Source organism: Dipodomys spectabilis, unplaced genomic scaffold (assembly GCF_019054845.1).
Source record: "Dipodomys spectabilis isolate Male_0828 unplaced genomic scaffold, ASM1905484v1 ptg000039l, whole genome shotgun sequence".
NCBI lineage: Eukaryota > Metazoa > Chordata > Mammalia > Rodentia > Heteromyidae > Dipodomys > Dipodomys spectabilis.
Genome location: NW_024870716.1, coordinates 1,080,370 through 1,108,009, shown reverse-complemented (window position 1 = coordinate 1,108,009; position 27,640 = coordinate 1,080,370). Strand labels below are relative to the sequence as shown.

General features: G+C 41.1%; 1 protein-coding gene across 1 annotated transcript in view; it reads left to right on the top strand.

The window, feature by feature from the left end:
- Nucleotides 1-27,640, top strand: part of Spats2 (spermatogenesis associated serine rich 2) — a 64,183-nt gene that overhangs the window by 9,559 nt on the left and 26,984 nt on the right. Inside the window, exons 2-5 of the mRNA XM_042677714.1 lie at nt 9,029-9,281; nt 16,698-16,777; nt 22,227-22,335; nt 24,858-24,907. Of these exons, the coding sequence (XP_042533648.1) occupies nt 9,257-9,281; nt 16,698-16,777; nt 22,227-22,335; nt 24,858-24,907 (264 nt within the window). The 5' untranslated portion in view covers nt 9,029-9,256. The remainder of the gene's footprint in view (nt 1-9,028; nt 9,282-16,697; nt 16,778-22,226; nt 22,336-24,857; nt 24,908-27,640) is intronic.

The window sequence follows — 27,640 nt, the reverse complement described above, 5'->3', positions numbered from 1 at the left end:
ACCAGCACTCGGCCTGATTAAATTTTTTCTTCGGGCAATAGAACTCTTCATTTCCGGATTTCAGTTTGGTGGGATTTGTTTGTTAACTTGCTTATTTATTTATTTATTTATTTAAACTGTTTCCATCTTTTGATTGAATCCCCCCCCCCCCTTTTTGGGGGGGGGTCCGGTCGTGAGGCCGGAACTCTGGGCCTGGGCGCTGTCCCTCAGCTCTTCAGCTCAAGGCTAGCACTCTACCACTTGAGCCACAGCGCCACTTCCGGCTTTTTTCTTTTTTCTTATATGGTGCTGAGGAATCGAACCCAGGGCCTCATGCATGCAAGGCAAGCACTCTACCACTTAGTCAACTTCCCAGGCCCTTCCCCCCCCTTTTTTTTTGTGTCAGTTGTGGGGTTTGAACTCAGAGCCTCGGCACTGTCCCTCATCTCTTTAGTCAAGGCTAGGGCTCTACCGATTTAAGGCACAGCTCCATTTCCAGTTTTCTGGTAGTTAATTGGAGATAAGAGTCTCACAGGGTCTGGAAAGGTGGCTTAGTGGTCTAGTGCTTGCCTTGTATGCATGAGGCCCTGAGTTCAATACCTTAGCACCACATAAGCAGAAAAAAGCCAGAAGTGGCACTGTGGCTCAAGTGGTAGGGAAACAGCCTTGAGCTGAAGGAGAGCACCCAGGCCCAGAGTTCAGGCCCCACAACCGGCAAAAAAAAAAAAAAGTCTTACAGACTTTCTTACTGGGATTTTCGTTTTTGTTTTTGTTTTGTCAGTCCTGGGCTTGAACTCTGGGCTTATGGTACTGTCCCTGAGCACCTTTTGCTCAAAGTGAGTACTCTACAACATAAGCCCACTTCCATATTTTTCTGTAATTAATTGGATAAGAGTCTTCATGGAATTTCCTGTCCAGGCTGGCTTTGAACCACAATCCTCAGATTTCAGCCTCTTGAGTAGTTGGGATTACAGGTGTGAGCCACCAATGGCTGGCTGAATTCCTTTCTCCTATCTTGCATTGCCTTCTTTCAGCTGTTTGTATTCTCTTGATATTTGGTTGATCTCTTGTTTGTTTGAATTTGCTTGCAATTTGTCTAGTTTTTTAAAAACGTCTGTTACTTTATTAGTCATTCTTCACAGTTTTATTGAGCTCATTGGTGTTTCTTCCTCTTCACTCTCACTTAATACCTTCGTTGTGGCTTTGATGGTTTTTGAGGGAGAATGTTTCCTTGTTTATTCATGAGTTTTGTAATCTTTCGTTGCATTTATACACCTAGGTCCATTATTAGTGGAGATTTCATCTCATGTATACTCTTAGTTGGTGATTTCTTGAAGCTTTATTGAAATGAGGTGATGGCTGAGTAGTGTTGTATGGATTCGGAAGAAGGTATTGATAGTCAATTTCAGTGCTTGAGACACTGTCTGTTGGACTCTTCTAGACTCACAGTGAGTGAAGAAAGCTTCTTCCAGCATTAATCAGCCTTGTTTGTGTTGTTATAATGTAGACAAGTCATTGCTGCTGCTTCAGTCTTTTCGGATATAGGAACCTAGGTGTATCTTCATTTTCTAGGAAGACTTTCCTTAACCAGAGTGGTAGTAGGAAGGAGATAGAGAGGGTAGTCCTATAGGAATAATACTAGGTATTTGGTGATATAAGGTAAAAAGGGGGAGGTAGGTAATCTAAGCTTTGTGGAGAAGTTAATGGGAAGGTGGAATAAGGTAAGCAGGGGAAAAAATGGTTATTGGGTTACATAGCAGTGGAGATGACGTAAGGAAAAATGAGTAGGTATATACATACTAACATATTAAAAAAACAAAAAACAGAGAACACCAGTGATAAAGTAGAAAAGAGGGGAAAAAGGAGAGGAAAACATACAAAGAAATACAAACAAAAAGCAAAAAAATGAAAGAATAAATGATGTTCAGGTAGTTTTAATTACCAGATGTGTTTAGGTTCTGAAGATTTAGGGGTAGGAGGGCAGTGGCAAGAGATAGTACAAGAAAAGAATTCTACTTGTAGATTTAAGGAAGGTATTGATGGGGAGGAGCTATTCAAGGGAGAAGAAACTATGATACAAAAGAGAAAACTTAAGGGCTGGGAAGGTAGCTCAGTGGTAGAGTGCTTGCATTGTATGCATGAGGCCCCTGGGTTCGATTCCCCAGAACCACATAAGCAGAAAAAGCAGGAGGTGGCTCTGTGGCTCAAGTGGTAGAGCGCTAGCCTTGAGCTGAAGAGCTGAGGGACAGTGCCCAGGCCCAGAGTTCAGGCCCCACAACTGACAAAAAAAAAAAAAAAAAGAGAGCGAGCGAGAGAGAGAGAGAGAGAGAGAGAGAGAGAGAGAGAACTTAAAAGAGTGCATTTTCAATATAATGGTTTCACCAGGCGCCAGTGGCTCACGCCTGTAATCCTAACTACTCAGGAGGCTGAGATCTGAGGATCAAGGTTCAAAGCCAGCCTGGGCAGGAAAGTCCTGAGACTCTTATCTCCAGTAAACCACCAGAAAACTGGGAAGTGGTGCTATGGCTCAAGTGGTAGTGCACTTGCCTTGAGCTGAAGAGCTGAGGGACAGCACCCAGGCCCAGAGTTCCAGCCCCACAAAAAGGAAAAAGGTTTCCAATTAAATAGAGAGAAAGAAATGACCAGATTAATAAGTCTATGCTAAAATCTGTAAAAGTAAAGACTAAATGGTCTTTATCTGATTTACAGAAAAGAACCATACAGTTAAACAAATACAACACTCAAAACAACTTGTGTGCTGGGTGGCGGTGGCTCACACCTCAGGAGGCTGAGATCTGAGGATCAGGGTTCAAAGCCAGCCTGGACAGGAAAGTTCCATGAGACTCTTATCTCCAATTAATCATCAGAAAATCGGAAGTGGCACAGTGGCTCAAGAGGTAGAGCACTTGCCTGGAGCTGAAAAGCTGATGAATAGCACCCAGGCCCAGAGTTCAAGCCCCATGACTGATAAAACCAACTTGCGTCAATATAGGAATAAAGAGAAACAGACTTATATACAACAATTAGGAATTTTCCATTATTTTTGTATGTCTATGTATATATTTATGTATAGACTTATCTGCAGGTTGCAAAAGGTCAGAGCATGAAGAAGAGCTTGCTTGGGGCAAGGGCTTCAGAGTACAGGTTATGTGATGGCTCATGATGACTTTGTTTGGTTCATCAGGGAGTCCCAAAGCTATTTGGTATGGTGTGGCTGCCACTATCTAAAGCTGGCTATACTGGACTTTTTTGAGCTGCTATAGGTTGGCAGCATGTTCCGCTTGTGTGCTGTGTTTCTGGGCAGGCCACAACACTTTTTTGCTGAGGGACCTTCAGTCATCCTCAGTTGCCTGTAGTTTCTGGTTCAGCAGGTATTCCTAATTCTCTCTTTCCCAGCCCACCAGGCTCTTGTAGCCTCTGACTTTCTGGCTGTTAAGTTCTGTAGCAAAAGGTCCTCTGTATTGTAAAGTTATGATTGTTTTTTGTCCCTGAACTGCCAGAGAAACATTTTCAAAACGGCAATACTCTGTCACACACTGGGATACCAGGCACCATTAGTTCTCAAAATCAAGCTGCTCACAATAGATTAGTTTCCATCTCCCAATTCCTGGTCTAGTAGTAAGGTTTATGGGTTGTCTATTTTTCCTGAAGCTAAATTTGGTAATCCTTTGTTAACACTAATTTTATCTAGTGTTGCTGTTCTGTTTTCCTGATTCCCTGCCCATAGCCAGGAGAACTAGATGTAAGTTCCAGATTTCTTACTACTTTCTCCTCCCTTCTCTTCTCTTCTCTTCTCTTCTCTTCTCTTCTCTTCTCTTCTCTTCTCTTCTCTTCTCTTCTCTTCTTCCTTCCTTCCTTCCTTCCTTCCTTCCTTCCTTCCTTCCTTCCTTCCTTCCTTCCTTCTGTCTTTTTGTCTTTTTGTCTTTCTGTCTCTCTTTCCATTTTTTGTCAGTCATAGGGCTTGAACTCAGGGCCTAAGAACTGTCCCTTGAGCTTTTGTGCTCAAGGTAGTGAGTGTGTTACCACTTGAGCTACAGCACTATTTCTGGTTTTCTTGTGGTTAATTGGAGATGAATTTTATTGACTTTCCTGCCCATACTGACTTTGAATTGTGATCCTCAGATCTCAGCCTCCAGAGTAGCTAGGATTACAGGCATGAGCCACCAGTGTCCAGCAACTAGCTTCTCACTTTTTTTTTTTTTGCCAATCCTGGAGCTTGAACTCAGGGCCTAGGTGCTATTCCTGAGCCTTTCTGTGCTCAAGGCTAACACTCTACCACTTGAGAGCCACGGCACCACTCCTGGCCTTTTCTGTTTATGTGGTAGTAAGGAATCGAACCCCAGGCTTCATGCATGCTAGGCAAGCATTCTATCACTCAACTACATTCCCAGCCTCTTACTACTTTTTCTTTATACTTTTTTGGGGTTTGAGTTCTTCAGTGTAATTTCCTGGGTTTCTATAACTCCTTGGAGTTTCTTATTTTTACTCTGTGAGGCCTATAGGGTGGGAATCACCCTCCCCCCTCCCCCCCCAGGCTGACATCACCACCACACACTCCAGTCTGCTGGGATGCAGGGCGGCTTGGGAGGGGGTCACCGGATATAGGGAGGGGGTGTTCCAGAGAGGAGATCAGAGAGGAGGGATGTGGCAAAGAACCAAGGGACACACGGCTCCTGGAGTAGAGCAGTGCCCAGGCACTTCTCGGGCCTGAGGGGAGACCCAGGCCAGAAGAGAGGCCTGGGGAAGTTCAGTCTGAGGGGAGACCCAAGCTAGAAGAGAGGCCTGGGGACATCCACACAGGGCTCAGAGGCTCAGGGCTGAGAGACCTGCACAGAGCAGAGAGGCCAGCGGAGAGGTGGAAAGGCCTGTGAAGAGCCAAGAGGCCTGCAGAGATCGGAGAGGCCCGCTGAGAAGTGAAGAGGCCCATGAAGATTGGAGAGGCCCACAGAGATCAGAGAGGCCTGTGGAGAGAGGAGAGGCTGTGGGAAGGAGGAAAAAGGAAAAAAAAAACTTGCCCCCTTGGAGGTTGCAGCTATTCCTAGTTCTGAGGTAACCCAGTACAGGGTTGCAGACCAACTAATAAAACTCTTTTGTCATCTTTAACCAGGCCTCTATGGATTTTCCTGCTCTCAGGGTATTACAGTTCCTCTCTCTCAAAATTTAGTTGCTTTTGTGTTACTGAATTACTTGCCCAAGGTTAAACAACTAATTCTTGATAGATTTTTTAAACTATAATGCAAGTCCTAGAATGCAAGAGCAAAACTTATTTATGCAAAGTTTTAAGTGTTCATTGAAGTGTTTATCTCCCCACATTAGGTATTAGGTGATAATGACAAGTGAGCATGGTATTGATATACACCTTAAAAGATACCTTTTGGGGGCTGGGAAGGTGGCTCAGTGGTAGAGCGCTTCCCTTGCATGCATGAGGCCCTGGGTTCCTCAGCACCACATAAGTAAAAAGAAAAAAGCCGGAAGTGGCACTGTGGTTCAAGTGGTAGAGCGCTAGCCTTGAGCTGAAGAGCTGAGGGACAGCGCCCAGGCCCAGAGTTCAGGCCCCACAACTGGACCTCCCCCCCCCCCCCCAAAAAATACCTTTTGGGAGGGGTGGGAATTCAGCATTTTTCCTACTATATTATATGTAGTTAATTTACAGTTTTTACTCTCATGAGAGGAGGTGGACTATCAAATATTCCTGGTTTTTTTGGATATGAATAATACCTAAATTTGTTTAGGGAAGCCAGGTGTGATGATGCATGCACACCTTTAATCCCAGCATTTGGTAGACTGAGGCTGGAAAATTTCACATTCTGAGGCCAATATGGACTAATAGCAAGTTCAAAGCCAGAGGTATAATAAGATTTTTTTTTTTTTTTTTGTCGGTCGTGGGGCTTGAACTCTGGGCCTGGGCGCTGTCCCTCAGCTCTTCAGCTCAAGGCGAGCGCTCTACCACTTGAGCTACAGCGCCACTTCCGGTTTTCTGGTGGTTTATTGGAGATAGGAGTCTCACGGTCTCTCCTGCCCGGGCTGGCTTTGAACCGCGATCCTCAGATCTCAGCCTCCTGAGTAGCTAGGATTACAGGCGTGAGCCACCAGCGCCCGGCTAAGATTTTTTTTTTTTAAAAAACACACAAACTCCTCCCAGTCCCCCCTACCCCATTTTTTTTTTTTTTTTTAAAGACCTAAACTTATTCCTTGTAAGAGGATCTTTTTCAGCCATGCTCTGGTAGCTCACACCAGTAATCCTAGCTACTCCTTTCCTGCCTGGGCGGGAAAGTCCATGAAACTCTTACCTCCAATTAACCATCAGAAAACCAGAGTGGCACTGTGGCTTAAAGTGCTAGAGTGCTACCTTTGAGGAAAAAAGCTCAGGGATAGTACCCAGGCCTTGAGTTCAAGCCCATGACTGACCAAAAAAAAAAAAAAAGTTTGTTTTTTTTTTATTGGAAGACTTACTACTGTTAGGACCTAGAGTGTTAACTGGACTTTTATGCACTGACCTTCTCTTTTAGTTATCTATCTAAAATAGTAATGTGAAAGCTCTTTAAATTATAATTTTCTTTTGAGACAGTTATTGTATAGCTTAAGCTAACCTGGAATTTGTGATCCTTCCTCTGCCTCTTGAGTGCAGGGACTGTAGGTATTTGTCACTATGCCTGGATTTAAAATATTTTTTCTTATAGCATAGTCTTGGATATTTGCCTGCCTGCCTGCCTGCCTTCCTTCCTTCCCTTTTTCCCTCTTTCTCTCTTTCTTTCCTTTTCTTTCTCTTCTGCTGGTCCTGAGGCTTGAACTCAAGGCCAGGTTGCTGTCCCTGATCTTTTTTTTTTTTTTTTTTTTTTGGGTCCAGTCGTGGGGCCTGCACTCTGGGCCTGGGCGCTGTCCCTCAGCTCTTCAGCTCAAGGCTAGCGCTCTACCACTTGAGCCACAGCTCCACTTCTGGCTTTTTTTTCTTTTTGCTTATGTGGTGCTGGGGAATCGAACCCAAGGGCCTCAGGCATGCAAGGCAAGTGCTCTGCCACTGAGCCACCTTCCCAGCCCCCCCTGATCTCTTTTGCTCAAGCCTAGCACTCTTATCACTTTGAGCCACAGTGCCACTTCTGGTTTTTGAGTGGCTAATTGGAGATAAGAGTCTCACAGACTTTGCTGCCTGAGCTGGCTTTGAACCAGGATCCTCCAATTTCAGCCTCCTGAGTAGCTAGGATTGCAGGCATTCAGCCATTGGTGCCTGGACTAGATTTCTCAATATTTAGAAAAACATATATATACAGAATATATAGTCTTTGAAAGTTTTTCTAAAACTAATTGCATTTGATTTTTTTCATCTTGGTACTTGCTAAAACAGTCTAGGAAAAAGTAAAACAGGTTAATTAAACCACTGCTTAAATAATTTAGGATGTGGCTTAGAGAATTAAACTTTTTCTCCTTCAATCAAAATATTGTCAGTGCTCTCAGAATGAAGAAAAGAATTATTTTAGAGGTAAGTTACCTTGATTTGAGAACTCCTTGCTGTTTTTCTTTTTTTTTTGGGTCCGGTCGTGGGGCCTGAACTCTGGGCCTAGGCGCTGTCCCTCAGCTCTTCAGCTCAAGGCTAGCACTCTACCACTTGAGCCACAGCGCCACTTCCGGCTTTTTTCTTATGTGGTGCTGAGGAATTGAACTCAGGGCCTCGAGCATGCAAGGCAAGTGCTCTACCACTGAGCCACCTTCCCAGCCCCATCCTTGCTGTTTTTCTTGTAGTGTGCCTTTTGCTAACCTGCTGGAGCCAGTTAGCTTTTGACTCATGAAGTTTTAGTTTCCCTGCAAAAGTTGAGCTTAAGTTGGGTACAGTGGGTCATGCTTGTAATCCTAGCTACTTAGGAGACATCCAGATCAAGGTTCGAAGCCAACCGCGGCAGGAAAGTATGTGAGATTCTGTCTCCAATTAACCACCAAAAAGCCAGAAGTAGAGCTATTGCATAAGTGTTAGACAACTAGCCTTGAACAACAACAACAACAAAACCTCAAGGGCAGTGCCCAGGGCATGAGTTCAAGCTCCAGGACTAGCACAAAACAAACAAAAAAGAAGTTGGGCTTAATCATAATTATAGTCTGTGGAAGTGAAATTCCAATTCTAAGAGATCTAAAACATCAGATTTCCTACCCATGATCTAATTCCTAACAATTTAAAACATATTTGTAAGTTAAATATGCTAGTAAACAGCAAATAATTGGTTCTGGTACCTATGTTAATAGATGTGGTTTTAAATAATACTTTAAAGTTAGACTGGCATACTTTTTTTTGTGGTATTGGGGTTTGAACTTGGCTTCATGCTTTCTAGGCAAGCATATGCCACTTGTGCCACTCCACCAGCTCTTTATCCTCATGTTTGAGATAGGATCTTGCTTTATGCTCAGGCATGAGCCATCAGCACCCATTTTCTTCTCTCTCTCTCTCTCTCTCTCTTTTTGTGCCAGTACTGGGGCTTGAACTTTTTTTTTTTTGGGTCCGGGTTGTGGGGCCTGAACTCTGGACCTGGGTGCTGTCCTTCAGCTCAAGGCTAGCTCTCTACCACTTGAGCCACCGTGCCACTTCCGGCTTTTTTCTTTTTGCTTATGTGGTGCTGAGGAATCGAACCCAGGGCCTCAGGCCTGCAAGGCAAGCGCTCTACCACTGAGCCATCTTCCCAGCCCGGGCTTGAATTTCTGAATTTGCAATTTGCTTTTTTTAAAAATAGTTTATCTTGGGCCTGGGACTGTGGCTTAGTGGTACAGTGCTTGCCTTGTATGCTTAAAGGCCCCAGGTTTGATTCCTCAGTACTGCATAAATAGAAATAGAACTGGCAAGGGACAGTGCCCAGGCCTTGAGTTCAAACTCAGGCTCCAGGACTAGGGAAAAAAAAAATAGTGCTTTTCCATAGCTATTCTTTTCTCTAGGGTACTTAAAAAACAAAACAAAACAAAAACTAGTTTTAGATACAGAAATTCAAAATAAAGCCTGTATATGTTGCTTGTAAATTTCATACAGATACTCATTATTATATTAGTGAATGTTTTCTGTTTTTTCTTTCAGAATACCCATGACATGACTGTTTGTAATAATACTACTTGACAAGAAGTTGATATCTAGAAGTAAAGGAAATTAACAGCTAGTGAGCAGAATTTTGGACTACAAGGATTTTGTATTTATTGCATTAACTACAACTTCTGTTGCTCAATTCTAAATCAACAGTATTCTTGGAACCCAGGGGAAAAAAGATTTTTGTTTTTGTATTTTTTTTTTGGAAGAAAAGAAACTGCAATGTCAAGGAAACAAAGCCAAAAAGGTAAGATTACATATATTCTTTATTGAAGAATAACTATAGCAACTTGGGAATATAGCTTAGTTGTAGAACACTTGCCTTTCATTAAGGCCTGGGTTTAATTCCTTGCACTATGGGGCACAGGGGAACACTTTAGGTAGGGTAATGGTTCAGATGATAAAGAGCCTGCCAGCCAATTCAAGGCACTGAGTTCTAACCCCAGTATTGCCTCCACTCCAAACAGTATAGTTTTAGAGCAGTAATCCCCACTTAAATCTATGTATCTAAAAATTATTCTTGCTGGAAGTGTAGTTCAGCAATAGAGTGCCTGCCTAGCAATCATGAAGTCCCGAGTTCAGAATCCTGTATTGTCCCCCAACCCCCCAAAAAAGCCAAACCAGAAGAACAAAACGTCCTCTATTCTTTCAGTAGTTGTGTTTTTGTTTTGTTTTGTTTTTGTGCCAGTACTGGACTTGTACAGGGCCTGAGGGCTGTCTCTTAGGTTTTTTATTTTTTACTTTTGATTGAGGCTGGTAGTCTACCACTTCACTTGAGCCACAGCTCTACTTACAGCTTTTTTTTTTTTCTTTTGGTGTTTAATTGGAGATAAGAGTCTTACAGACTTTCTTGCCCTGCCTAGCTTTGAACTATGGTCCTCAGATTTCAGCCTTCTGAGCAGCTAGGATTACAGGCATGAGCCACCAGCACCCAGCTTGAGAGTTATTTTGTATAGGTGAGTGCTCTACCACTTGAGCCACAGCACCACTTCCGGTTTTCTAGTGGTTAATTGCAGATAAGAGTCTCATGGACTTTCCTGCCTAGGCTGGCCTTGAACCATGATTCTCAGATCTCAGCCTCCTGAGTAGCTAGGATTACATGAGTAGCTAGGATTACATGAGTAGCTATGATTACAGTCATGAGCCTCTGGCACATGGCTAGGGATTGTATTTCTACCCAAACATCAGAATTGTAATAAACTTGCAGGAAAGCCAGATGCAACCTGACAGTGAATTTCTTTTTTTTTTTGGTCGGCCGTGGGGCTTGAACTCTGGGCCTGGGCACTGTCCCTCAGCTCTTCAGCTCAAGGCGAGCACTCTACCACTTGAGCTACAGCGCCACTTCCGGTTTTCTGGTGGTTTATTGGAGATAGGAGTCTCACGGTCTCTCCTGCCTGGGCTGGCTTTGAACCGCGATCCTCAGATCTCAACCTCCTGAGTAGCTAGGATTACAGGCGTGAGCCACCAGCGCCCGGCTTGACAGTGAATTTCTTTGGAGAGTGACTGTGTTAGAGAAATGTGGCAGGATAACTTCATTAAGGTTGTGTTTTGTTTTTTTGTTGATCATGGGTCTTGAACTCTGGGCCTGGATTCCTGAGCTTTTTAGCTCAAGGCTAGCACTCTACCACTTGAGTCACAGTGCCACTTCCAGCTTTTTCTGTTTATGTGGTGCTAAGGAATCGAACCCAGGGCCTCATGCATGCTAGGCAAGCACTCTATCACTAAGCCACCTTACCAGGCCTGCAGGCTTTGTTTTGTAGCCCTAGAGAAAGGAAATGGAATAAGAATAAATTTAGTTTTTGTTTTCTTTAACTTTCTTTCAAGATTATTTATCTGGCTTTTTTTTTTTTTTGGTCAGTTGTGGAACCTTAGCTCTGGGCCTGGGCACTGTCCCTCAGCTCTTCATCTCAAGGCTAGTGCTCTACCACTTGAGCCACAGCACCACTTCCGGCTTTTTTCTTTGTGCTTATGTGGTGCTGAGGAATCAAACCCAGGGCCTCATGCATGCAAGGCAAGCACTCTACCACTGAGCCACCTTCCCAGCCCCTGCTCTATCACTTTGAGCCTTCATTCCAATTCTGGTTTTTGAGTGGTTAATTGGAGATAAGAGTCTCACGGAGGCTTTTCCATCCAAGCAACTATGGTTGGAGCTTCATCAGTAGTAAGACATTTTTTCAAATGTTGGCTCATGGCGGGCACCAGTGGTTCACACCTGTAATCCTAGCTACTCAGGAGACTGAGATCTGAGGAACAGGGTTCAAAGCCAGCCTGGGCAGGAAAGTCCGTGAGACTCTTACCTCCAATAAACCACTATAGAAAACCGGAAGTGGCACTGTGGCTCAAGCGGTAGAGCACTCACCTTGAGCTGAAGAGTGCAGGACAGTGCCCAGGCCCAGATTTCAGGCCCCATGACCGACAAAAGAAAAAAAATCTAATAGAATGTACGTTCTGTACATTCTCTCCCCCGGGGAGGGGGGGGTTTGGGGGGATTGGATTTGGGGCCTGAGCTCTATCCCTGAGCTTTCACTCAAGGCTAATGCTATACCACTTTGAGCCACAGTGGCTACTTCCCTACCTTATTTTCTACCAATAGAATTAGGCAAATATTTGGCATTCTTTTTTTTTGTTAGTGGTGGTGGTGGTCATACGACTTGAACTCTGGGCCTGGGCACTGTCCCTCAGCTCCTCAGCTCAAGGCTAGTGCTCTACCACTTGAGCCACAGCGCCATTTCTGGTTTTCTTGTGGTTAATTGGAGATAAGAGTCTTATGGACTTTCCTGCCCAGGCTGGCTTTGAACTGCAATCCTCAGATTTCAGCCTCCTGAGTAGCTAGGATTACAGGCATGAGCCACTGATGCCCAGCTTATATTTGGCATTCTTTTCAGGTGAAAGAAATTATTGAAGTTAATTACTGTTGATTAGAATTAAAAGTTACTTTTGATCTAATGCAAAGAGTCACTTAAGCTTCAATTCACTGAAGTAAAGTTTTGAATCTATTCAAGGTGTAATCTACCAATATGAGGTAACTTTTAAAAGGAAATAACGTTGTGGTCCCAGCTTTTCAGGAGGCTGAAATAAGAGAAACACTTTAGCCTAGGGGTTGGAAAACAAACTTGTTTAACCTAGTGAAACTCCATCTCAAAAAAAGGTGATATTAGGTAGCAAGTAGACAAATAAACATATTATTGCTTTCTCTATTTGGAGGCATCATGATTTTAGAATATGGTGGTTGGGCTATAGCTCAGTGGTACAGCTTTTGATTGGTTTGCACAAAGCTCTGGGTGTGATCCCAGTATTACAAAAAGGAAGAGAAAGGAAAGCAAGAGGGAGGGAAAAGAGAGAGAATGTAAATATAAAATTGACATTGTGCCCCAACTGGCCTATGTAGACTGTTTCCCAGCAACTTTCTCTCTGGCTTAGAGGAGTTTGGCCTTTGGGGCAGCATTGGCAGGACATTCAGGAAGCTAGGATGAGAGTGAGGTAGGAGTATTTATTCCTGTAGTCTGTTTTTGGTCGGTCGTGGGGCTTGGAACTCTGGGCTTGGGTGCTGTCCCTGAGCTCTTCAGCTCAAGGTGAGCCCCCTACTGATTGAGCCACAGTGCCACTTCCAGTTTTCTAGTGGTTTATTAGAGATAAGAGTCTCAAGGACTTTCCTGCCTGGGCTGGCTTTGAACCGCGATCCTCAGATCTCAGCCTCCTGAGTAGCTAGGATTACAGGCGTGAGCCACTGGCACCCAGCTTCCTGTAGTCTTTTCCTGAGGGATAACTGGCTTCTTCCTTTGACCTAAGGTCACAATAACAGTCTTTGGGTCTTTGTCTCTAGTGAGGAACCAAAAATGAAATAGACATCTCTTTCTGTGGGTTGTAGTCCTCACCATTTAAGACCTGGGAGTAGTTATACATACTGAATTTATTAGCTTTGAAGTACTGTACTCTAGTGCCTTCTAAAGTAGTCACTTCATTTAAGTTATTTAGATTTTCCTGGTTCAAATTTGTTTCTTGCTAGGATCCTCATGGTAATAGCTGCTTTATTATTGTTATGTTGTTGTTGTTTTATGCTAGTACTAGAGCTTGAACTTGGGGCCTAAGGGCCATTCTCTAAGCTCTTTTGCTTAAAGCTAACTCTGTACCACTTGAGCACTTGAGCCATATCCCCATTTTTGACATTTTGTGATTAATTGGAGATGAGTCTGTTCACAGACTTTTCCTGCCCATGCTGGCTTCAAACTGTGATCCTCAGATCTCAGTCTCCTGAGTGGTTAGAATTACAGGCCATGAGCCACTACTATCAGGCTGTTTGTGTATTTTAAATTACCATCTTAATTGGTATACCAGATAAACTCTAATAAATAATTTCGTTTGGGACATTAACTGAGTGCATAGTCAGTTTCAGTTAATGAGATACTTTGCTTTTCTTATACTTTGTATTATCCCATGTGGTGTTAAAGGAAAAAAGTTGCTAGATGATATATGAGGCTATTAATAATAGTTCTCTATAGACTCCAAATGCTGTTTTGCTCTAAGTGTCTCTTCAATTTCTTAAGATTTCGGTGGTTTGATTCTCTATTAAGTAGATTATATGTATAGTGTATTTCTGCTCACCAATACCTCTTTTAGGGGTGAGAGAGTATATTAAAACATTCAAGTTTTATCACTTGGTTGATCTATAGTGATTCTAAGATATTTTGATAGTACTTTGGCTGTATAGAATTTTCACTTTTTTATGCTGTTTCTCCTTCCAATTAATAAAAATAATTGGGAGTTAACATACTATTATGTAGTTATATGGAAGACTCACGCTTTACTACTTAATTTGTGTAAGTACAACTGAGGAAGTCTTAAAAACTGCTAGTATTAATATAGGTTAGATCCAAATTAATTCAAGGCTTTTTGGCAATTGGCAAACATTGTTTCTCTTGAAATGATTTAGGGTCTATTCATGTTCTTTTGTTCTTCCATAGCAAGCAGGATATATTTAGAAAGAATAAAGATTAAGCTATAAAAGGAGTTTAAAACACAGTTTTAATAATAGCAAAACAATTTGGAAAGCATGCTAGCATTTTCTGTATTTTTTATATCCTTTAACTTGGTTGAAAATTTCAATCCTGAGCTACATATAAGTATGGTTTAAGGGTCAATAATATCATCTGGAAGTAAAACTCTTAAAAATCCACAGGATATACAGTATTTTCACAATTAAAAAAAAAACAGGATTGGAGTTGAATCACAACCTACATTTTAGCTTAAGCTTCTCTAGATAGCTGGGTACTGATGTCTCTTGCCTGTAATCCTAACTGCTTAGGAGGTTGAGATCTGAGGATCATGGTTTAAAGCCAGGTTGGGCAGGAGAGTCTGTGATACTGCCATCTCCAGTGAACCTAAAAATGCTAGAAGTGGGCTGAGAATGTGGCTTAATGGTAGAGTGCTTGCCTAGCATGCATGAAGCCCTACATTCCATTCCACAGTACCACATGAACAGAAAAAGCCAGAAGTGGCACTGTGGCTCAGTAGTAGAGTGCTAGCCTTGAATAAAAGAAATCCAGAGACAGTGTGCAGGCCCTGAGTTCAAACCCCAGGACTAGAAAAAAAGCAAAAAAGCTAGAAGTGGTCAGGTGCTGGTGGTTCATACCTGTAATCCTAACTACTAAGGAGGCTGAGATCTGAGGATCATGATTTTAAGTCAGCCTGGGCAAGAAAGTCTGTGAGAATCTTATCTCCAATTAACAACCAGAAGTGAAGCTGTGACTCAAAACAGTAGAATGCTAGCCTTAAGCAGAAATGCTTAGGGGACAGCACCTAGGCCCTGAGTTCAAGCCCAAGGATTGGAACAAGAAAACAACAAAAAAGATTCTAGAGATGATAAGTATGCACACTAGAATTTTAAAAGCTCTCTAACAATTTTCCTGGTAGGCTAGGTATGATAGCACCTTTTTGTGTTCCCAAATACTTGGAAGTGGAAGTAGAATGGTCAGAGGCCAGGCTAGACAAAATGAACAAACTAAACAAACTAAAAGCTAAAGAACTGGGAGTGTAGCTCAGGCTGCTGAGCAAGCCCAAAGCCCTGAGTTCAATAGTGACAAAACACCCAAAATATTGGTACTCGGTATTGACAAAAAAAATGTAGTTGAATATTAAAGCTGAGGTCCAAGGGTATAAATCAGTGGTAGAGTTCTTACTAATAGAGCATACATGTGGCTCTGGGTTCAAACCAGAACACAGAAAAAGAGAAGGGGCGGGGCGGGGGGAACCAGCACCAAGAAAAAGTACATTGCATATTCTTTTCTATGTAAGTCTAGAGAAACTAGGTTTTTAAAAAATTAATCACATTGAACCAAGTTTTCTCATTAATTGAACAAAAACATCTAAGATTTTGTTTAATTATATTGTTTCTTAGGTAAATGATTATTTATTTAAAGTAAACTTAGATATAATCCTGGTAATATGAACGTGGGTACATTGCCTCACTAAGCATCTTATTGGGATATTGAGGACATAAGCAAATTTATTCAGGGAGTTCACAGTCTAAAAATATAACACATGTGTTGCAGTCTAAAAAGGAATTTTCTTTTATTTTTAGTGTTAGATTTTGCCACAAGAGAAACTATTTACTTGTAACTTAAAAAAAAAAAAAAGCCAGCCCCAGTGGCTTATGCCTGTAATCCTAGCTACTCAGGAGGCTGAGATCTGAGGATCACGGTTCAAAGCCAGCCTAGGTAGGAAAAGCTGGGAAACTCTTATCTCCAATAAACCACCAGAAAACTGGAAGTGGTGCTGTGGCTCAAGTGGTAAAGTGCTAGCCTTGAGCTGAAGAGCTGAGGGACCATGCTCAGGCCCAGAGTTTAAGCCTCATGACTGACAAAAAAAAAAATCAGCCAGGTGCCAGTGGCCATTGCCTGTAATCCTAGTTACTCAGGAGTCTGAGATCTGAGGATCATGGTTCAAAGCCAGCCGGGGCAGGAAAGTCCTTGAGACTCTTATCTCCAATTAACCACCAGAAAACCGGACGTAGCACAAGTGGTAGAGCACCTAGCCTTAAGCTGAAGAGCTGAGGGACAATGCCAGACCCAGAATTCAAGCCCCACAACTGACCCCCCCAAAAACAAAAATTACCTATTTTGCCGAATTGTGCTTTGAACTCAGGGCACTTGAGCCACATCTTAATTACAGCATTTTTAGAGGGCCTTTTTAGTTAAGGTAGGAGCCATGTGTGGAAGTGTATACCTACAAACCTCAGCACTTGTCAGACTAAAGCAAGAGGATCTTGAATTCAAGTTCAGCTTCCTAGCAACTTCAAGACCAGCCTAAGTTACATAGAGAGACCCTGTCAAACAATTTTTGAAAAGCAGGGTCATTGACAAAGATATTAGGGTCATAGCACAAAACTGATGTAATTAATGCATTTAGTGTTTTCCTCAAGATGTACACATTCTATTAAAAGTTAAATTTCAAGTAAAAATAAGAAAAACTAAATTTCATCTTATTGTTTTGACTCAAATTATAGTTATAACTGTTTATCAGCACTATACAATTGCTGAATAGTAACTAAGTTGTTGATTTTATTATAAGAAAAATAAAGACAGTCTTAGTTCTTCTCTTTTGGAGATGGAATGCATTAATTATGTATCAGGTTTGAATATATTTGTTCCTTCTCATTTTTTTTCAGATTCCTCAGGATTCATTTTTGATTTACAGTCCAATACTGTACTGGCCCAGGGAGGAGTGTTTGAGAATATGAAAGAGAAGGTAAGAGTGCCTGTGTATTGCAAACTTCAGTATCAACAAGAAAATTTAGGTACTCTTACATTCGGTGGCTATCACAAATGTATTATGAAGATGAAATTTTAGGAATAAAACTAAATGCCACTGTATATCAGAGCATGAATACTATAATGGTTCTGAATAATCTGAAACATGATTTTCTTCATTCATATTTCTGTATATATGAATTCTGAATTCTTTGAAGATATTTAACATTAAATAATGTTGTAACAGTATTTATATGACTAAATGTATATTTCATTTGGCAACATTCTTTTAATTTTTTTGTAGTGCCTGAGATCAAATGCAAAGTGGTGGGCAAGCACTCTACCATTGAGCTACAGCCTCTATCCTCATTTGGTAGCAAGCATTCTTTGAAGATCAGTCTGAGTAGGATCCTCCCATTCATTTGATGATCATTCTTAAGTCCAACGGACATCAGAGCCAGAAGAGCAATAGGTTTTCTAAGTAGAAACCCTATGGAAGAAAACATGTTTTTAGTAACCAGCTGTGTTGAGAAACATGTAAAACCAAAGCTTTATGTGCTCAGTCTTTAAAGTAAGATTATGTTGATTATAGGTCATAGATAGTAGTTCACTATTATGAACGTATTTAGCTTATCTAAATCTTAACCTTTGTCATTGAATCTTCAGGTTTTATCTAATGTCTATTTTGGGGGTTGAAAAATGGGCTTTTTTTGGGGGGTCAGTCATGGGGCTTTGGGCCTGAGCACTGTCCCGCTCAAGGCTAGTGCTCTACCACTTTGAGCCACAGCACCATTTCGGGTTTTCTAGTGGTTAATTGGAGATAAGAGGCTCATAGACTTTCCTGCCCTGGCTGGCTTTGAACCGGGATCCTCAGATCTTAGCTTCCTGAGTAGCCAGGATTATAGGCATCAGCCACTGCCGCCCGGATTTTTTTTTTTTTTTTTTAAATGCCAATCCTGGATCTGAAAACTCTGGGTAAAGGCACTGTCCCTGAGCTGTTTTGCTCCCTACCACTTGAGCAGCAGTTTCACTTCTGGCTTTTTTTTTTTTTTTTTTTTTTGCTAATTGGAAATAAGAGTTTCATGGACTTCCCTGCCTGAACTTTGAACTGTGGTCCCCAGATCTCAGCCTTCTGAGTAGCTATAATAACAGGTGTGAGCCACTGGCTTCCAGCCTAGGGTTGGGATTTTAAAACTCACCTTCAAAGAAAGGATAAACTAGAAAAATGTTTCCACTAACTTTCTGAACATAGTATTTTTTTTATGGGGGGAAGAGTCAGTCAGTTGTGGGGCTTAAACTCAGGGCCTGGGGCCACTCTGAGCCACAACACCACTTCCAGTTTTCTGGTGGAAATAGTTGGAGATAAGAGTCTTACAGACTTTCCTGCTGAGGCTGGCTTCAAAACATGATCCTTAGATCTCAGTCTCTTGGGTGGCCAGGATTACAGGCATGAGCCACTGGAACCCAGTAAACATAGTATTCTTATTGTACATGTTTAGAGTGATGAAAAGAATTACAGGCTGGGCATTGTAGCTCAGTAGTAGAATGTTTGGCATATGTATAGCCCAGCTCTGTTCCTCCCAACACTACCACCAAAAAAAAAAAGAAATTGCAAATCTTAAATTTTATTCAGTAGGTTTGTTTTTTGTTTTTTTTTGGTCGATCGTGGGGCTTGAACTCTGGGCTTGGGCTGTGTCCCTGTGCTCTTCAGCTCAAGGTGAGCGCTCTACCGCTTGAGCCACAGCGCCACTTCCGGTTTTCTAGTGGTTTATTGCAGCCGGGCGCTGGTGGTTCACGCCTGTAATCCTAGCTACTCAGGAGGCTGAGATCTGAGGATCACGGTTCAAAGCTAGCCCGGGCAGGAGAGACCGTGAGACTCCTATCTCCAATAAACCACCAGAAAACCGGAAGTGGCGCTGTAGCTCAAGTGGTAGAGCGCTCGCCTTGAGCTGAAGAGCTGAGGGACAGCACCCAGGCCCAGAGTTCAAGCCCCACGACCAACAACAACAACAAAAAAAAGAGTCTCAGGGACTTTCCTGCCCGGGCTTGCTTAGGATAACAGACTTGAGCCACCGACATCCGGCTCAGTGGGTTTTTTGTTCATTTGTTTTTTGCCAGTCCTAGGGCTTGAACTCAGGGCCTGGGTACTGCCTCTGAGCTTCTTTTTGCTCAAGGCTAGCAGTCTCTACCACTTGAGCCACAGTGCTACTTCCAGCTTTTTCTCTTTATGTGGTACTGAGGCTTCATGCACGCTAAGCAAACATTCTACCAATAAGCCACGTTCCCAACCCCTATTCAGTAGTTTTATCTTTAGCAGTAATAGTGTTGTTAGTGGTAATGTTAGGAATATTAGGTAGTAAAACTAATTAGTAAAATTATTTTAGGCAACTAAAACTTACAGTTGAAAAATAAGATCCATATTTAAAATCCAGTGAGAAAAAGGCTTACATTTAAATTATAGATGTCAATATGAAGTCATAATTTAACAAAAAGTCTCTTTTTTACATCCACTGAAAGGATTTAGAAGAAAAAAAAATAGCAAGCACAACTAGCTCCTACCTACATGTGGGTTTCAGCTATTTTCCACCAGAAGGAATTAGGATTTCCTTAAGAACCGTATTATCAGGCTGGGAAGGTGGCTCAGTGGTAGAGCACTTGCCTTGCATGCATGAGGCCCTGAGTTCGATTCCTCAGCACCACATAAGCAAAAAAAGAAAAGAAAAGAAAAAAAAGAACCGTATTATGCAATAAGACAGGAATGATTGTACAAACTAGAAGACAAGAAAGATGCTATTCTTGTTGGTATAGTTATTTACATAGAAAAATACAGGAAAGCAATAAATAGTACTAATAAGAGTTCGTCAAAGTTAAGCTAAGCATATCTATAATGTGTAGGAGGCTGAGGAAGGAGAATCATGGGTTTGAGGCTAACCTGAACTTCATAGCAAGACCTTTTCTCCAAAAAAGAAAAAAATCCATCAAAGTTGCTAGATTGAAAAAAAATATCACATTTATAAATTTAAAGAAACGTTAAATATCTTAGAACTACTCCAGAGAAAAATTTGTCATTATCTAATGAAATTGTACCTTATTCAGAATTTTACTAAGGGTTACACAGAAGACTTTTTTGTTGTTACTTCTAGTGTTTTCAATATTGTTTTAGGCACTAAGGATTCATGAGCAAATATGAAAATGCAGGGTAGGTACTAAATAACCCCATGCTGCTGATCACATGTATGGGATATATGTGTACACTGGAGGGGAACCAGGAAGATGACACAGAACTAGAGGGAATCAGGGAAAAACATATAACAGCGGGACCCTCAGTTGCACTGGACATTGACCACAATGAACTAAGCAACTTAATGGCAGTGATGGGAGGGAGGGAACAAGTGGGAAAGAGGGAACAGCTGCTATGCAAAACAAAAAAAATGTACACACTACCCAATGTGGAAGAAATAACTGTATCGCAAAGCTTATAGAACTCATAAATATTATAGACCATGATAGACAATTTGCTCCAGGAAAGGTAGAATGTGTTTGTGACTTTAACTGAGCATCACTATCCCACAATACTGTGAAATTGGGAAATACATAACCACTTAATCACAATAAAAAATTTGAAAAAATAAAAAAAGAAAATGCAGGGTAAGGATGTAACTCAGTGGTAGAGTGCTTACTTACCATTGGTAAGGTTGTGGGTTCAGTTACTAGCACTGCAAATAAATAAATGAAAAAAGAAAACACCCATAAGGATGTTAAGTACAGCCAAGTATTGGAAACAATGCAAGGGTCTAATCATTAACAAGTAAATTAATAAATTAGGTATATAATGTAGTGTGAATCCCATGTAGTTTGTGAACAAGGGAAAAAATGCTAAAATGCTACATGAAAATAAAAAAAAATATATGTGGAAAAAAATGATAAAAGTGTTTTTAAAAAATGACTAGTTAGCCCGGCACTGGTACTCACTAGTTCTAAGCTACTCTGGAGGCTGATATCTTAGGATAACGGTTTAAAGTTAGCCAAAGGATTCTGTGAACCTCTTATCTCTAGTTAACCACCAGAAAACCAGAAGTGGAGCTGTGGCTTAAAGTGGTAGAACACTAGCTTTGAGCAAAAGAGCTCAGGGACAGTGCCCCAGGTCCTGAGTTATCTAGCCCCATGACAAAACCAAAAATGACTATTTATGTAATGCAAAACACTCTCATATGTTACTTATGGACAAATATACATCATAGAAATACAAATATATTGATATAACACCAAAACAGGGTAGAAAAATTTTTTTTTCTGGTGGCTAATTGGACAGACTTTTCTGTCATGGCTGGCTTTGAACCTTGATCCTCAGATCTCAGCTTCCTGAGTAGCTGGGATTACAGGTGTGAGCCACTGGAGCCTGGCGTCAGGGTAGAAATTTCTTAAGGAGAAGGAAAATAGTATTTATTGGGTGTTTGTAAGGCTTCAATTGCATTTATCTTTTATTAAACTATTATCACCTAGTACAGTATGATTTTGTTGTTTTGTTTTTAGCTAGTACTGTGGTTTGAACTTAAGGCTTGCACTTCTTAGATTGTTTGGCTGGTGTTCTACCACTTGAGCCACATCTCCAGCCCAGCTTTTTGCTGGATTTTTAGAAATAAGATCTCACAACCTTGTCTGCCCAAGCTAGCTTCAAATTGTGATCCTCTGATTTTAGCCTCACCAGTAGCTAGGATTAGAAGTGTGAGCTACCCTCATTCAGCTAGTATACCCAAAGTAATTAATTATAATTTAGATTATCTCTATAAATTACCTTTGTAGAATTGTACAGTTAAATGATAGAAACTGAAACTTTTTTTTCTCTTCTGGACCAGGTCTTGAACTTGGGACATAGTGTTCTCACTCATCTTTCCCATTCAAGGTTAACATTCTGAGCCACACCTCCACATCTGGCTTTTTCTGATTAATTGGAGATAACATTTTCTTGGATTTATCTACTTGAGCTGGCTTCAAACTGTGAGCCTCAGATCTCAGCTACTTGAGTAGCTAAGATTACAGGCATGAGCCACCAGTGCCCAGTTTACAAAGTAACTGTTTAGAAAAATGCTTTAAAAAAAAACAACAAAACTAAGTTGTTTGGTTAGTGGTTCATTAAACTTTCCACCTTTCCATACAGTATGTTAAAAATGACAAAAACACTGATGCTAAATTAATATTTGATACTCACTCTAGTACATGGCTTCTATTTCTTGAAATGTTCTGCTTGAAGAAATTAAATTTTCATGTGCTGTTATCATTCCTCTACTTATTATTCCCAGTAAGATGTTTGTATGTACTTTTGCTGACACTAAAAGGTGATAATATTGTTAAAAATGAAATGTCTTCTCTGTTTTTCTCTGTAATATGCCTCAACTGTCCAGTGACCTACTTGTGTTAGAATTAAATGACCTTGTCATCTTTTCCAGATAAATGCAGTGCGTGCAATAGTTCCCAACAAGAGCAACAATGAAATTATCTTGGTTTTGCAACACTTTGATAATTGTGTGGACAAAACAGTACAAGCATTCATGGAAGGTAATCCTAAATCTTTCTTTCTTTTTTATTTATTCAGTAGAAGTTACTTCAGATTTGTGGAACACTCATCAAGCCAGTGTTTCATGATGATACAGTAGATCCCATGTAAAATAGCAGAAACTTGAAAGCTTTTTTTGATAATAGCAGTGACTCTTTTTTTTTTTTTTGGTCGGTCGTGGGGCTTGAACTCTGGGCCTGGGCGCTGTCCCTCAGCTCTTCAGCTCAAGGTGAGCGCTCTACCACTTGAGCTACAGTGCTACTTCTGGTTTTCTGGTGGTTTATTGGAGATAGGAGTCTCACGGTCTCTCCTGCCCGGGCTGGCTTTGAACCTTGATCCTCAGATCTGAGCCTCCTGAGTAGCTAGGATTACAGGCGTGAGCCACCAGCGCCCGGCTAGCAGTGACTCTTTATCCTGCCAAAACCTCACTTTCTACTTTGCCTTTGCTCTGAGCCATTATCTTCTGAAGTCACCTCGGATTCTATGATAGGACTGATGGATAAACATTTTGTTAAAAAAGTCACAATTCTGTCCTCCACACAACAATGGTTTTCTTTTTTGGTGCCAGTCCTGGGGCTTGAACTCAGGACCTGGGGTGGGGAGGTGTATCCCTGAGCTTTTTTATTCAAGGCTGGCACTTTACCACTTGAGATATAACTCCACTTCCAGCTTTTTTGGTGCTTAATTGAAGATAAGAGTCTCATGGTCTTTCCTGCCCAGGCTGGCCTTGAATCAAGATCCTCAGATCTCAGCCTTCTGAGTAGCTAGAATTATAGGCATGAGCCAGTGGTGCCCAGTTGAACAATGATTTTCTAACTTATGCAAGGCCTTGCCTAACCAATCTTGAAATAATGAGCAGTAGAACCATATCTTTGAGCACATCTGGTTTAATAACTTCATATCTCTTGCCCTGGAGATGTGCTGAAATGCTTACTTTGTCTTATCCTGTGATAGGCCCAGGCTTTATTAATAAATCTCTTTCCTGCCCTTCACTACTATTTGGCTTATATTTGGAGAATTGGGACAAGAATTAGAACCCCTGAAGCTGGTTCTCTGGCCAAAAACTTTAGAATCAATAACATAACATATAATGACATTTTGTTAAAAGCAATTCATGTATAAAATGTAAGATACTGGAATAAGGGACAAACTAAAAAAAAAACTTACTACCTTATACAAAATGTTCTCTACTGGTATTTAAGAAGAAATGTGGCCAGTATAAGGGACTTGACTGGAGTTGGGTTCAAGAGTCTGTGACTCCTTATAATATAAAGGGGTGAAAAGAAAAAAGCCGGAAGTGGCGCTGTGGCTCAAGTGGTAGAGCGCTAGCCTTGAGCTGAAGAGCTGAGGGACAGCGCCCAGGCCCAGAGTTCAGGCCCCACCACCGGACCCCAAAAAAATAAAATAAAATAAAGGGGTGATTCTGTGGCTCAGGAATAGATGGCAGATTCCCTTCCAAGCCTACCATCATTTAGTTTGGGTGTGGCAATTACTCAAATATGTGGGTTAAATTTCCTTATCTAATATATAAGGAAGAGCAGCAGACTTAAGCTTTCAGATTTATAGAGTTGAAGAGTACTTGTAAAGAGTGTTTCTTTCTATATAACTTGTTTTAGAAAAACTTTATTTGAAGCTGTTTTATTATTTAACAGTGATATCAGGTTAAGTCTCCCTATTTTCATTTCCCTGAATTTGTAACTATGGGATACACAGGTCTCAATATTGTAAAGTAGTTTTTTTGCCTACATCTGGTTTTTTTTTTGTTTGTTTCTTTTTCTTAAAATAGCGTTGGTGCCAGGCACTGATGGCTCATGCCTGTAATCCTAGCTACTCAGGAGGCTGAGATCTGAGGATCATGGTTCAAAGCCAGCCAGGGCAAGCAAGCCTGTGAGACTCTTATCTCCAATAAACCAACAGAAAACTGGAAGTTGGCACTGTGGCTGAAGTGGTAGAGAGCTTTCCTTGAGTTGAAGAGCTGAGGGACAGCACCCAGGCCCAGAGTTCAAGTCCCACAACTGACCCCCCCCCAAAAAAAAAAAAAATTGGTGTTGGTATTTGGGTATACAGCTCTCTCCAAAGCTAAAGATTTACATGTTACCTAAGCTAGACTGGGTGGAACCGAGTCATGTAAGATGTACAGATAAAAGAATCTTAAAATGGCCAGGCTACATTTAGTCTCTTCTTGAAATACCTCAATGGGGAGATTACATGGAAAAGGGGATCTAATAAGTAGGCAGGTATTCAAAAGGGAGCATGAAGTGATTTATCTCAGATTGATTGATTGATTGATTGGTTGGTTGATTGGTCCAAGACGGGGTTAAACTTGGTACTGATACTTTTGCTCATTGGCTGAGGCCCTACCACCTGAGCCATGCTTTCAACCCCCAAAGATTTAATCTTTAACTTTTCTTATTAGGAATTCTGGGACTTCTTCAATAGTTACAAAATACAGAGATTCTTTAAGTCCTGTTTGTGGGTGTGTATGTGGTAGGTGACAAAATCTGTAATTGATTTCATTTTACAGGTAGTGCCAGTGAAGTACTTAAAGAATGGACAGTAACAGGCAAGAAAAAGGTAAAAATAAGTTTAAGAGCACAATATTGATATTGATATTATTAAAACCTTAAGGTTTGTTAAAACTATTGGAAGAAAATATTTACATAAATATCTTCAGTCCACCTGGCTAAAAAAGTTGTCTTTGACCTTGAAATGCAACTGTGTCTCAACCTGGTCTCCCTGTGATTGAAGGGATGAATCAGAGTGATTTTGCCAAGGTGCTGTGCTGATGGATACTACACAGGGATTAAAGCATGAGAACATTTCAAGGAAAGCAGAGCTCCTCCAGGGAAAATGATCACAATAGTCATATCATAGATAGCTAAAATTGTCCAGGTTTTTTGTTTTGTATATGTTTTTGTCTTTTGAGATGGGGTCTCTATGTAGCCTTGAACTTGGGATCCTCTTGCCTTCAATTTCTGAGTGGTAGGATTACAGATGTATACCACTAAGCCCAACCAGTTCAGAGTTTTAGGTCAGAAAACTGTGATATAATTCTTAATATCATAAATTGTGACTTAAAACCTAATGAAGGCTTATATTACTATAGCTGTATGTCTCTTCCAGTTGGAGCTAATATTGCAATTTAAGTAGGTAGGAGGTACTTGACTGTAGATCTGTCAGAACTGAATTTCTATCCTGTTCCATTTTAGCTTTGTGACCTAAGAATATTTTTAAGCCTTTGTGTGGTTTAATTTGCTCATCACTAAAATAAGAAAATAACACTAATATATTCCAGTACTTAACATAAGTTCTCAATCCCTTCCCCCCCTTTTTTTCTTTTGGTTGGTGTGGGGCTTGAACTTAGGGCCTGGGTACTATCCTTGAGCCTCTTTGTGCTCAAGGCCAGCTCAAGGCCACTTGAGCCACAATACCACTTCCGGCCTTTTTGACTAGTTTATTGAAGATAAGAGTCTCATGGGGTCTATTCTGCCCAGGCTGCTTTGAACTATGATCCACAGATCTCAGCCTCCTGAGTAGTTAGGATTACAGATGGAGCCACCGCCCCCAGCTTAAACTCTTCTCCTTAGCCACCGGACAAAATAGTGCTTACCCCAAGGGATACTAGCTGGTTTCAAAATCTTTTTCATATCTTGACATTTTCAATGTAGTTCCTTTAGGAAATACTTTGTGGATTCTTTTTTGTTTTTGATCAGTCTGGGGGCTTGAACTCAAGACTGGGCACTGTCCCTGAGCTCTTTTGCTCAGACTTTTGAGTGGTTAATTGGTGATAAGAGTCCCATGCAGACTTTTCTGCTTGGGTTGGCTTGGAAGTGTGATCCTCAGATCTCAGCCTTCTGAGTAGCTAGGGTTACAGACATGAGCTGTCAGGTGCCTGTCTACTTGATGTGGATTTTAAGCAAGTATTTATGATGTTTAGGTTAGATTAGTGCTGGAGTTATGAGATTATGAAATGCTTCTTTCTTCCTTCCTTTCTACTTTCTTCCACCTCCATCACCACCTCCTTCTCCTCCTCCTCCTCCTCCTCCTTTTCTCCCCTCCCCCTCCTCTTCCTCCTCCCTCCTTTTTGATCAGGGCTTTTCGTATGCTGAGCAATTCTGCCACATGAACCACACACCAAGTTCTTTTGCTTTTGGTTTTTCAGATAGGGTTCAAGCTAATGTTGCCTGGACTGGCCTTAAACAGTGATCTACTTCCACCTCCTGAATACTGGAATTATAGGCATTCACCATCATCTCTGGCCCCTGAAATACTTTGTTAGTGGCTCTACATCACCTCATTAGGAATACTATCAGTTGTGACCATATCAGGCCACAGATTCTGGTTTCACCAACGTAGATAGCGAGTATTCTGGAAAATACTAGTGTCTTATCAACCCAGGAGTATAAATTGTTAATGACATAAGTTATAACCATAGCTGAAAGCCAGGCACTGGTGGTTCACACCTGTAATCCTAGCTGCTCAGGAAGCTGAGATCTGAGGATTGTGGTTCAAAGCCAGCCTGGATGGGAAAGCCCCTGAGACTCACCTCCAATTAACCACCCAAGAACCAGAAGTGGAGCTGTGGCTCAAAGTGCTAGCCTTGAACACAAAAGCTTAGGGACAGTGAGTTCAAATCCCACCAGAGATGAAAAAGCATGTATTAGACATATGCAAATTCCTTAAAAATCTGGAGGAAAAATAGACTATGAGAGTAGCTTCAAATTGATATTCTCCAATGTCCAAATTTAGTTAATTATTGGGATTAGTTGAATAGGATGTGGCACTAGGTAGTTACAGGCTATAAATACATATGTATACTTACTGTATACGTGGGACAATGATGATATGAAACCAGAGCCAGTTCTCATGGGAGAAAGTATTTTAGATGGATAAACTCCTAGAAGTAGAAATTTGCTGGTCAAAAAATATGTGCATTTGTAATTTTGATAAGCATTAGAGTAAGATTTTGCTTCATTCCAAGTGTTCACAGCTTTTGCTAGTATTTAATTTTTTGGATAATAGATTGAGCTCTGGCTCTCACACTTGTTACTTTTTTTTGTTTATTGAGTTGTTTGGTTTGTGCATTTAACATTTTGTTTGACTATATTATATATTTTATAATTTATTTTTTCATTTTCATTAAGGTGAGTTTTGCCATCAAGAAATGTTTTATATTGCCAGGTGTCCCTGGCTCATGCCGGTAATCCTAGCTACTTAGGAGACTGAGATCAGAGGATTGAGGTTTGAAGCCAGTCTGTGCAAGAAAGTTCTGAGACTCTTATCTCCCAACTAACTATCAAAAAGCCA